Source organism: Guillardia theta (genome assembly GCF_000315625.1).
Source record: "Guillardia theta CCMP2712 unplaced genomic scaffold GUITHscaffold_80, whole genome shotgun sequence".
NCBI classification, from domain to species: domain Eukaryota; class Cryptophyceae; order Pyrenomonadales; family Geminigeraceae; genus Guillardia; species Guillardia theta.
This window is the reverse complement of record NW_005434594.1, coordinates 107,758-119,589: the sequence shown is the minus strand read 5'-3', so window position 1 is coordinate 119,589 and position 11,832 is coordinate 107,758. Positions and strand designations below refer to the sequence as shown.

The 11,832-nt window shown below is 53.5% G+C and overlaps 4 protein-coding genes across 4 annotated transcripts in view; 2 read left to right on the top strand and 2 right to left on the bottom strand.

Annotated features, from left to right (window-relative positions):
* GUITHDRAFT_114977 (hypothetical protein) overlaps positions 1–1,869 on the bottom strand; it is a gene marked incomplete at both ends in the record, with an annotated part of 2,241 nt that extends 372 nt beyond the window's left edge. The window contains 5 exons of the mRNA XM_005825794.1: positions 171–522; positions 665–855; positions 1,098–1,208; positions 1,260–1,447; positions 1,701–1,869. Of these exons, the coding sequence (XP_005825851.1) occupies positions 171–522; positions 665–855; positions 1,098–1,208; positions 1,260–1,447; positions 1,701–1,869 (1,011 nt within the window). The remainder of the gene's footprint in view (positions 1–170; positions 523–664; positions 856–1,097; positions 1,209–1,259; positions 1,448–1,700) is intronic.
* A 1,335-nt stretch (positions 1,870–3,204) lies between these two features.
* On the bottom strand, positions 3,205–4,653 carry GUITHDRAFT_165093 (hypothetical protein; the record flags this gene model as incomplete). The annotated part of the gene is made up of 7 exons (XM_005825793.1): positions 3,205–3,339; positions 3,397–3,474; positions 3,550–3,637; positions 3,813–3,895; positions 3,945–4,116; positions 4,185–4,361; positions 4,412–4,653. The coding sequence occupies 7 exons, from the start codon at positions 4,651–4,653 to the stop codon at positions 3,205–3,207; spliced, it is 975 nt and encodes a 324-aa protein (XP_005825850.1).
* A 1,080-nt stretch (positions 4,654–5,733) lies between these two features.
* On the top strand, positions 5,734–6,372 carry GUITHDRAFT_154571 (hypothetical protein; the record flags this gene model as incomplete). Its single annotated transcript, XM_005825792.1, has 2 exons — positions 5,734–6,050; positions 6,110–6,372. Coding segments are annotated over exons 1-2 (346 nt in total), but the record flags the coding sequence as incomplete, so codon positions are not given.
* Positions 6,373–10,156: 3,784 nt separating this feature from the next.
* The window catches only part of GUITHDRAFT_114974 (hypothetical protein), a gene marked incomplete at both ends in the record, with an annotated part of 2,950 nt that continues 1,274 nt past the window's right edge, over positions 10,157–11,832 (top strand). Inside the window, 5 exons of the mRNA XM_005825791.1 lie at positions 10,157–10,231; positions 10,344–10,382; positions 10,597–10,677; positions 10,868–10,921; positions 10,965–11,012. Coding sequence (XP_005825848.1) covers positions 10,157–10,231; positions 10,344–10,382; positions 10,597–10,677; positions 10,868–10,921; positions 10,965–11,012 — 297 coding nt within the window. The remainder of the gene's footprint in view (positions 10,232–10,343; positions 10,383–10,596; positions 10,678–10,867; positions 10,922–10,964; positions 11,013–11,832) is intronic.

Genomic DNA, 11,832 nt, shown 5'->3' with positions numbered 1-11,832 from the left:
TCCTCCTCATCACTCCTCTACCTCCCAAATGAACATGGATCAATCCAAGTACAGACTCCTCCACCTCGCCCATCCTCGCACGCTCCTTCTCTCCTTCCTTCCTCCCTTTCCTCTCCTCTTCCCCATCTCTTATCCCCCTCCTCTCCCTCCTCCCCCCCTTCCTCAATCACCTTGGATTTCAGGAAGGCCTGCAGCGCAGTTTTAGTCGGTTTGCTCCAGAGCCCGTCGACCGCGATCTCCGGCCACAAGCTCAGCAGCTGCTGGGGATTCTTGTTTGACCCGACGATGACAACCGAATGCTTGACATTGAGGGACTTGGGCGTGTTCCCTCGGTAAGAAACGTCGTCGTTACAGGCCGTTAGCCGTTGCCTCTCCCTAACGAGAAACTTCTGCAACGCTGAAATGGTTTTTGGCCCGAAGTTTGAGTCGACAGAGAGAGCGTCCCAGTCGTCCTGTCCGTTCTCAGTTCGCACGGAGTTCAAGAACTGCTGGAGGGCTCTGGTGGTGTTTCCTCCCCAATACCTGCAACAAGCGTCAAAGAATTGATCAAAACCTCTTCTCTCCGCTGCTATTCCTCCTCCTTAACCACCTCCACCTGCTGCTCCTGCTCCTGCTCCTGCTCCTGCTCCTGCTCCTGCTCCTTCTCCTTCTCATCATCGCTTACCCATCCATCTGTGTCCACCACTCCGAGATCATCCTCCGCCCTCCAGCCTGCCCGCTGACATTTCGATATTGAACAATCTCCTTGACCTGCATCAGGAGCGCATTTGCCTGATAGAGTGTCTTGGTGCTCCCGAGAAGATCGTAGTTCATAACGTAGTTGTACCCTTGCAAGAGCTTGATGAGAATGCTGTTCTGCAGCTCAAAGTCAGACAAAGTTTCTAAGTATTCTTCTCATCCCCTTCTCTCCTCCCCTCTCTTCCAACCATCTCCCTCCCCCCTCACCCGACCTTCAAGCTCGTTTCCTCTTACCTTCTCACCCTCTTACTGCTACTCCGTTGACCTCCCACAATGTCCCTCCTCCTCCACCTCCTCCTCTCCATCGCACCATCTCCTCACATCTGAGACTTCAACACCATCCTCGAGTTTTCCCTCACCTCATGCTCAGCCCTCTCCTTGTACGGATTCACAATCAGTGGATCTGAAGAGGAAAAACTCTCGCTCGCCCACCCGTACGCTTCTGCTCCAATCAGCAGATCGATCAAGCTCTGCCAGCGGCGTCGTTCAGCTCCCTCCTGCCACCCCCCAAGTTCCGTTACCTGCAAGTCCCGCATCCCATCCTCCTCGCTGAGCATCCGCAACACGCGGATCAGTTCTGATCGCGATCTGAGGATCTTGACAACATCTCCTATGAAAGCGTTCAAGATGGTGTTGGCAGAGTTTGCTCCCATCTTGCTCTTGGTGGATCCAACTTTGTTGAGGGCGGAAGAAATATCTTGAGCGGTTCCTGAGGAAAGAATGAGTGTCTTCGACGAGAAGAGAGAAATGATGGGGAAAGATGGATTAAAGGAACATGCAAAAAGAAACAGGCAATGAGATGAGATGAGATAAGATAAGATGAGATGAGATGGGATGACATGAGATGGGATGAGATGGGATGGGATGGGATGGGATGGGATGGGATGAAACAGGATGGAATAAGATGAGATGAAATGGGATGGGATGGGGTGGGATGATATGATATGAGATGGCATCCAAACCTTGAAATGTCAGGAACAGATCCTGTCGTTGCTGTCCATTCAGCTCCACAATCCGCACGAGATCCCGCTCTGCTCCTATCACTCTCACGATTGTATCGCAGAAGGTCTCGTTTCTCCCTCCCCGCCAATGCAGGAACGAGAAGGCAGAGTTGATCACGTGCTTCTTCATCTCTAGAGCAAATTTCAGTGGGAAGATGAGGAGAAAGTGGGAGGGAGGGAGTGGGGAGGGAGGGAGTGGGGAGGGAAGAAGTGATGGATGGATGGATGGATGGATGGATGGATGGAGGGAGGGAGGGAGGGAGGGAGGGATGGATGGAGGGAGGAAGAGAACGGCGCAAGGACGGGGGAGGGACGGGAGAGAAGGGAGGAAGTGAAAAGGAAGGGCCACCGCAAAGTTTCGCCGCATGCTCAAAATGGCAGACCCCCAGGTAACCAAACACCTACACCGTCCAGCCGTGAGCCTAGAGCCCCAGGCATGCATGCAGAACCTTATTGACGACGTTGTGATGGACCTGGTTCTGCCTCTCCACCACTTCACCGGCCTCGTTCATGCTCTTGGCTGCTCGATCTTCTCCTCCCTACTCCTCCCTCTCCCCACCTTCCATGCACATCTGCGAATGGAGCAGTGAGGACGTTAGATCAGCAGGCGCAGAGTTTTCCCCTTTCAAGTCTCGTCTGACTCCCTCCACCCCTCACTCCCTCCTCTCGCCTTCGCCTCCATCCCTCTTCTTCCTTTCTTCTCTCTCTCCCCTCTGTCTCTCCTCTCCTTCCTCCCCTCCCCCCACTTCCTCCCTCCCTCTCTTGCTCCCTGTCCCCTTCCCCCCTCTCCCCTCCCCTCTCTGTCTCGTCTCCTCTCGTCTCCTCCTCCTCCCGCCCCGTCCCCACTCCTCCCTTCCCCTTCCCGGCTCCTTCACAATCTCACTTTATCTCGCAGTGGCCCTCTTCCCCCCTCCCCCCCTGCCCGCCTGGAACGGACGCTGGAACGGACGAATCAGCGGACGGATGGCAATCGGTGGAAAGGGGGAGGGGGTGAAAGAAGACTGGACGAGTGAGAAGGAGAAGAGAAGAGTGGACGAGTGAGGAGGAGAAGAGAAGAGGGGACGAGTGAGGAGGAGAAGAGAAGAGGGGACGAGTGAGGAGGAGAAGAGAAGAGGGGACGAGTGAGGAGGAAAGGAAGATGGAAGGGGGGAGGAGATGGGGGAGAGGGACGAGGGAAGAGAGGAGGGGAGAGGGAAGAGAGGAAAGAAAGCTGCTGCAAGAATATAGCGAGGATTAGAGGATGGACCAACGACCTTGACTTTCTCCTTGGAAGTAGTATTCGATAGGGAGATGGCAGATAGCACAACGGCACCTTGCAGAGGTCGAGGAGAGGGGAACGGGGGAAGCATAACGCAATGAAGTGATCATTCAAACAATAAAGTATCAGGGTATCAGGTAGATCAAACTCGCCCACCTCAAACAGGACTGCATCTCGATCCCGTATGAGTATACATGTTTGTATGAATCAAGTAGAAAGATTCCAAGCCTCCTGCAAGCTCTCTACGTTGCTGGACACCTTGCCAGATGGCCTGACCATTCGCACTCCTGACTTGAGACACATGAAGATGAAGGAAAGAGCGCAGAAGCAGCTTATCGAGATCTGAGGACCATCGCAGACAGTCAGCAACGTCGTTCTCCCGCAAGGAGCACACATCACCAGCGTCTGGGAGTACACGTTGTTGTGGATGTTGGCGTAACTCCAGTCGTAGCCTGTTGAAGGAACAAATTTGACCCACTGCAACAGGGAAGGGAAGGTATGCATTCAAGTCAGACCAGTTGCTACTACATCGTGTCAAAGTTTTCATCTCACCTTTCCGTTCATGCAAATCTGTGCTACACCGTTGCTTCCACATGAAGAGTACCCAACGGCTCCGCACTGTTGATCCAACTGTGAGCACCTGCATCTTCATGTCAGACTGCATTTCCCATCAGCACATGGCTGCTGATGAATACTGTTGGCATTTCCCGTACTGGCATGAGCCCGTCCAATCGTACGCTTCACTTGTGAAACTGAATCTGATGCCATGACGGTCACCACTGCTGTCTCAGAGGGGCATGCGAAAGAGTACACACCCATTTGAAGTCAACCCAGTTATAGAAGTGGCACACAAACTGTTCGACGGCATGAATGCTGTAAATCGTGTAGAGTTGATGATCTGCAACTTAATCAGTTGTTGGCCGTTTACTTCATCTTGATCTTCTCACTTTCCTGCAGACGGCTGCAGTTCCTTGCAGAGGATTCGTAAGAGAGTTGATCGAGTTGCAAAGATCCCCCACGCAGCCCAGGTATTGTCCGGCATAGCTACTGACCGCTCCGCAGAACCTGTTCGATTCTGATCTTGAGAGGTATCCATGCGAGTCAAGAACGATGGCGTTGCTGGTGTGAAACCAAACAAGAATTAATTAGACGTTTCAACACACTGAGGTAATTTTGCATCGTGTTACCGTCCTGACGGGCCTCCTTGAGCAACGGAGGTGATGTGATCGCTTTGGAGGTATGACAGAGCAGAGCAAGTGCCCCTTGTGGAAGTGTCAATCGGTTTGCAGATGCTGCGAATCTTAAGGCCTTCGTATGCCTGGCTTAGCAGCTGCACGTTATAAGCGTCGCTGGTGCTCAAAAAACTTGTCGAGAACGTCGGCAGGCTAAATTCAGCTGAGCAATATTGTCCTACCGGGCATTCGCAGTCGCAAGTGCACTGGACACAACTCCTTTGGCGTCGTACTGCTGCAAAGAGTTTTGGATGCTGCTGACTCCTGCATTGCTCCAAAAGATCTTGCAAATAGGAAATGAGGGGTCGGTACAATCAGACTGCTTCAAGCAGGTCTTGTAAACTTGCTGCGGCACGCATGAAGGGAACACTGACAGCAACAGGAAGAGGAAGGAAGTCTGGGCTATGCCGCAGTGCGCATCCATGCAGAAGGAACCGAATGGTGGGTGGCAGGGACGCTGTTGACGCGCAACTTGAGCATTCTCGCCTTGAGCATTCTTGCCTCTCAGCACTTGCCAGCTCCTGTTCCAAGCTCCCGGATCGGCTATTCCGGCCTTTGACTTACCGAAGAGGGTGGGCAGTGGTTGGCAGAATTCGATCGTAAGTTCAATTATTGAGTTTCAACATTAAATCAGCTCGAGGAATTTAAGCGTGGCATTCGGATGTGTGCAGCTGGACCTACAGCCAGACTCTCCGGCGTTCGCATTGCCTGGCGGCGGCGCAGCAGTGACTCGGACCCGGAGGCGGCGTGGGGGATCACTGCGGGCCCGCTCCGGGATTACCATGAGATCTTTACTACAAAGTGCGAATTGTTCCGAAACTAGTAGTTTTCAAAACAACCATACATCCTCTGACAAGGACCCCCAGAAACAATATGATTTGACTAGGTGGGGGTGCTATAAAACATATTTTTGAAAAAAGAGGCAAAGACAAACTACCCCCCACTTGGACAGGAAAACTGACCAACAAAACCCCTCGTTTCGGGAATTTTTGGTATAGGGTGGGTGCATTGTTGTGAGTTCATTTTGAAGGGGTCGGTAGTATCGGCAGTGAAAGGTATGTGATATGGTGGGGTACTTTGATGGAAAAAGGGTGGTAGAACTTAAGAAAGTAACCAATGCTGCTGTGAGAGGTGGGGTAGTTTTGCAGGGGGTTTATCATGGGTAGGGTCATAGAAACCTCGAGAGCGCCACAACCCATGCGAACAGGGTTGTGAGAAGATGAGAACATGGCGTTGAAGGGGAGGTAAGGCAGGACAGAAGAAGACAAGAGTTTGATCTACAAATACATGTTCATCTTGAGATTGAAGGATATGCCACGAGGTTTGTGAGGGTGGAAAAAGTGGAATCGTGCGCAGGATGCATGCATTCAAATGGCCTGGAAATAATTGAACGGCGTTCGTGTTATTCATAGGAAAACAATTCATGAGATCGAGTTCAAAACCTTCTTTTTGAATTGAATGCATTGTGTTTGAAAAGGAAGAATGAAAGATAACAACTCGTGCTGTTGCGGGAGCAGTATAATGTTTTCAATCAATATGAGCATCCAAGGCATCGCCATGCTATCCCTGTGCTTGTTGCTGACGGTGAGGACTGGGCTCGCGGCAGAAGGAACGTTTGTGATAGGCATGATGTCTCCTGTCGTCCCTACAGGATGGGGCGGCTTCGTCCCCTCCAACTTCCAGCGAGCAGCCACGGCCTTGATCATGGCGGTCCACCATGTGAACGAGCGCAATGATGCAATCGTCAAGAACGCCAAGAGCTTGCTGCCTGCCAACTTCAAGCTGCACTACAAGTTTGCCGACACCCACTTCACAACGCCTGTGAGACTCTCTCTCCTTGCAGTGCGACCCATGTCTTGATGCCTGACCTCTCCTGCTAGGGTGCCGTTCAGGACCTGCTGCGCTGGCGGAGCGAGGAGGGGTATTCCGGGTACACGCTGAGCTCGTGCAGTGTGAACAACGCAAGCACGTCGAGCATGGTGCTGCAGAAGTATGAAGCAGCTCCGAGTGAGAAGACAGCCGCCATTATCGGCCCGATGCGAAGCGAAGGGTCGCAGACGATCGCGGTGCTGGCTGGGCTGGCCAACACTCCCACGCTGAGCTTCGGAGCCACTTCGACCACGCTGAGCGACAAGATCAGGTTTCCTCTCTTCTCTCGCACCTGCCCGACGGCTGCCATCAACGCCTTGGCGATGGTGAACCTGATGGTTCACTTCAACTGGCGGACCTGCGGCGTGCTGTATGTGGACAACGCCTACGGAAACCCTTTCATCTCAGACTTCTTTCAGTACACCAGCCTCAAGGGCATCAGCATCATAGCAAACCAGAAGTTCACAGATCAAGACTCCGTGTCGCTGCGAGCTGCCGTCAAGACGCTCAAGGAGTCAGGGGCTAGAATCTTCGTCTACATCGCGCTGGGGTCGGTGAACCTGCAGAACATTCTGACAGCAGCAGCAGAAGAAGGCATCACAGGAGTGGATGGGTACGCTTGGCTCACGGCAGATCAGAACAACCCTGAAGCCGACATTCAGAGCATGACAGGAGACCTGGGCAAGCTGAGGCGCTTCTACGCTGGTTGGTTGAGTGTTGTTCTTGACATGATCTACGGAGACCTGGCGTCAAGCTGCTTCAACTACTACTCGAAAGTAGACCCTCGGACGTACTACTACCCGACCGTCAACATGTCTGCCAAGGTTTACAAGCAGCCATGCACCCAGTACGACGCGTTAGGGTACGACGCCGTGTGGGCCATCGCCATCGGGCTGGCAAACATGAAGCCTGACATGTCGGACCTCAACACTCAGATCCGGCTCGCAGACTTCTACGGGGCATCTGGAGATGTAGACTTTGACTTGAGCACGGGCGACAGGTCGGCCAAGGGAGTGCATGCCGTGCTCCAGAACGTTCAGCCAGCGACCCTGACAGCGAGCAACCTGGACTGGAACAAGACGACTTTGAGCTTCGTGGAGATCGGAGTCTGGGAGAACACTACGGGTGAGGGGGATAGCTGGAGGGGATGACGCGCAAGTGACGGGCTGCTGTGACAGGCTACACCAAGGGCACGGCTGACTCCATCTATTGGCCTGGAGGACGAATCTCCCTCGACCCGCCACCTGACACTGTAACGAGGTGATTGCTTGCAGCCTTTTCGAGGAGCTGTCGGTGATGACGGTGATGTCATGTTTACAGCGGGTCGACGTATCTGTACGTCGCCATCATCGTGCCGTGTGTGAGTGTCTTGTGCATCTGCTCATGCCTGCTGGTCTACGCCTTGTGGCTGAGGTCGCGGGATGACGCGGGGAACAAGCGGCTGACGAAGAAGATTGCCGAGCTGCGGGAGACTCTGTGTATCACGAGATCCAACGGGTTCTACCTGAGCCAGGAGAAACTCCCTCGGTCAGCCAAGCTGGACTCGGTGGTGATCATCCAACGGGTGCACATGGAGGCAGCAGCCAAGTTGGCTCTGTGGGAAGACTTTGACGGCCACTACTTCGACGCTTTCTGCGTCAGCCTGCAGAGCTTCGAGAGCCTCGACACCTTCAGCGTCAACTTTGCGATGCCAGAGGAGATGAAGAAGTTGCCCTACCAGAAGCTGCGGGAGTGGCTGGTCAAGGATGTCATACAGCCGCTGCTGGAGCCAGACCAGGATTACAGTCTCATGATGAACCCGCAGCCCGTTGCGAGGAAGAAGACAGGCTCGAACGTAAGCTTCACCGTCGCTTCAGAGATCAACGGACACATTCCGATCAACGTGTACCACCAGGACCTTCGCTTCGAGTATTTCCAGAAGAGAATATGCAAGCTGAGGGTCCTGAAGGAGGACTCATGCTCGCTGTTCAATGAGGTGAAGGCGCTGTCTCAGACGCTGATGAATCAGATCGTTCCTCTCTGCGACGCGAGGCTGCTGGAGATCGCCAAGGAGAGGAGGGGAGAGGAGCTCATCGCTTGGCGCTGGGAATCAAACGCCCATCACGCCAGCAGTACTTCAGTCGATATGATCCGAGAGAAAGGGTCTAGCTTGCTCTGGCCTTGCTTACCAGGGAGGTCTGACTGTAGTGGCAGAGACTATCCCATCTACGCCAAGTCTGCTCCTGAGCCCCGTCACTCCCGTCCTGATCGACAAGACCACGAGACGGTGACTCCTCCCCTGCCCTCCTCCCCACATTCCCCCCCACACCTGACCTGCTCCTCCATGTGCTGCTGGTCCTCCTCCACAACCTCCTCGTCTTGCATGCTCGTCTCTTGCTGCTGCTGACTGACTGAGACGTGCAGGTGCAAGCGATCCGTCACACGGCCATCGACGCTGCTGAGGACAAGCACGAGAAGGACAGCACCCTCTTCTCCTTCTGCCCTCTGCCCCAGGAGAACGTCTTTGTGGCGCAGCTCGCGCGCAGGGCTGCCCTCCTCAACCATGACTTCAGGTCCAGGATCATCGAGATCCTCAGCAGCAAGGTGTCGCCCGAAGCTGCCAAGAGAGACACGCACGATGGCTCTGAGAGCTCCGTCGTCTGCTCCTTCGACTGCTCCTTCGAGGAGGGCGTGGGGACTGTGGAGCTGCACACGGCTGCGGTCAAGTCGGAGACCAGGATGCAGGAGAAGCTCAGAAAGTATATGCCTCCTCATCCTCGAGGCCGCTGGCCGTACTCTGCCAACATCCTCGACCCCGTCCGCGTCTCCATCGTGTGCTCGGGCCCCAGCCACGTGCTGCAGGTGCTTAGGTGGTTCGTGGAGGAGGAGAGCGTGACGGGGCTGGGCGTCTGCCGGGTGAAGAACAAGTTCTCGCTGCCGGAGTCGATGGTGTCGGATGGGTACAGGGACGTGTCGCTTGCCGTTCACTTCTCCATCCCCGGAGGACTCTCCATCATCGGCGAGATTCAGATCCATGACAACGCCCTGCACCAGCTGAAGCTCAAGGTGAGAAACCGAGTTGCCATGTTCTCACGTGAGTCAGCGAGACGTGACCATGTTGGCGGCAGATGCACAAACTGTACAAGATCAAGAGGGCAAACGCGCCCAATATGATCTGACCTTAACGGCCAGCTGGCCGCGTCAAGGCTCGTGACCCGGAAATGCTTGACGCGTTGCTTTTTGTAGTTGTAATCTATCCGTTCCCGAGTTCAAAGTTTCCTCTCAGTCCTTACTAACTTAGTCACCTCTTTCAAAGTTTATAAACTCCGTACATGCAGCCCGGACCCCGCGGGACGGTCAATTCTCAGTAACTGCCAGTGTGACAGTCACTCAGGCTCGGCCCGGGACTCCGGGAAACACACTGAAGGACTTTGAGTAAAGCCTGAAAGAAGGGCCAACCGTATCGGATTCCTGGAGGCCGGGCCGGGCCGTGACTCTCAACTTGAGTGACGCCAACACTGATATCTACTAATTGAACTTTGCAAGTTCCAACTTTGGATGCAGAATTCAAAAAATGAAGTTTCGAAGTTTGGCACAACCGCCATGGAGAGTACTTCAAGAAAAGCGAGGGGAAGGAGGAGGAGAAGGAGGAGGAGGAGGAGGAGGAGGAGGAGGAGGATGAGGAGGAAGAAAAAGAGGAGGAGGAAGATGAGGAGGAGGAAGAGGAAGAAGAAGAAAAAGAGGAGGAGGAGGAGGAGGAGGAGGGAAGAAACGAGGAGCAGTATGTGGGAAAAAGTGTTTGAGATGAAGAGATTTGAGATGGGAACGGGCGGACGAGGAGGACAAGAAGCCGAATGAGAAGGAGGACAAGACAGCAGGTGGAAGAGACTAAGAAAGATGGTTGACGTATTCAAGAGATGGGGAGGAGGAGTTGTAAGTGACTCTGATGTTTTCATGATGAACTTTCAGGATTGCGATGAGTTAAGTTCGCCATCGACTTGGCACGCTTGTTCTATGGTTGAAGGTCAAGACGCAAGCTGGAGAGGAGTTTGAAACGATAGAAAAAGGAAAACTCAAACATGCCAAAGAAGAGCAAGAAGAGCAAAGACAAGAGTAGTGCTGATGCTGCCCCAGAAGAAGAAGAAGACTTCCCGGTGAGCTGGAAGGGGGAAGATGAGAATATGTTTGTGTCGGTTTTGCGAGAGTCATTCAATCTCTGGTCTTTTTGAAGATTTTGATGTTTCTTTTGCGTTTGAATCCTTGCAGGAAGTAGATTTCAAAGCCGAGAAATGGTTGAACCTGCAGGTTGCATCATTCCATCTCCTTCTCTGAATCATTCTCCTTCACACTGCTGTCGTTCTCACCAAAATCATCACCAATGACATCGTCATTTTCTGCGTCACTATCATAGCGATCATCTCTATCTCTATCTCTATGTCCATCTACAACTCCTCCTTCTCCTTCTCCTTCTCCTTCTCCATCTCCACCATCGTTTCATTCTTACTTTTTCTGCTCAAAGATTCGCTTCGTCGTATGGAGCTTCCTTGACATTCAAGTCAAGATCAGCACTCAGACGAGACTTTATACCATCGTGGACAAGGTGATTGCGCATTCTCCCAGATTCTACCTCCAGCTCCCTTCCTCCCCCTCCCTCTCCCTCCCCCTCCCTCTCTTCCTATTTATACTCGTGTCCCTCTTGGCTAGTCTCTCTGTCTCTCTCTTCCTCTCCTCTCCTATCTGTCTCTTTGCTCTCCTTCAGCCTTCTCTTCAAACTTGCTCAAAGTGTTCAGATCAAGGCTCGACACGGGGGAAGCATTCAAGACATCATCCTCTACAAAGATTCTGTGCGTCCAAAGTCCTTCTAGTCTCCTCTCATGACCTTTCCAGGTAAGTCCCAGCAACGTCCTCATGGATCTTGGAATGTCTCTGGGCGATGTAAGCTTTTCTGTCTTCCTTTCTTCCCTCCCTCCCCTCCCCTCCTCCCTACCCCTCTCCCCTTCCCTCCCCTCCCTTTGTCCTTCTTTTCTGACCTTCCCTCCCTCCTTCTCTCGTCCCCTCATCTTCCTCCACTTCCTCCGCCATCTTTCAATCCTCCCTTTTCTCTCTCTTTCCATTCCTTCTGCTTCTCCTCGTCCCCTTTCTCCATCTCCGCCACTCCCTCCTCCCTCTTGTTTCTCTCCGAGTAGTTACCAGTTGACAGGCTGGCTTCGAAGGGGGCAGGACGTCCAAGTCTGAGGTCTCGTTTTCTCTCCTTCCTGTCTGCCCCTTCTTCTTCCTCCTCCTCCTCCTCCTCCTCCTCCTCCTCCACCACCACTACTTGCCGGGCACTCGCGGGGACCGTCCGACCCTACGGTGCCACCGTCCCCCGGAACTCAGGGAGCTTCACCGTTACTTCAAGCCAGCGGACGGGGGCTCGGAGCTCAGCGAGGGCATCGTCCGGCGGCGGGCGCGAACTAATAAACTACTCACCATCTCATGATTCTGCGCACGTGCCATGGGCTAGAGTTTGACAACCAGATGCTAGCTGACGTTCCCGCATGATCGAGAAAGAGAAGCTTGCCGGCGTCCTCGCAGAGAGCGCTCACTCACACAACAAGACCTCCCTCTCCCCGGACGACATCCGATACGTCTGATCCTGCACCTCGCCGTAGGACCACCGTCATCAGGATGCGCGATGTGATGACACTAGTCTGCAGCTGGCTTTCCATGTGGACGTACGGAGATGAAAGTCGTCGATGACGTCTCTAACAATCTC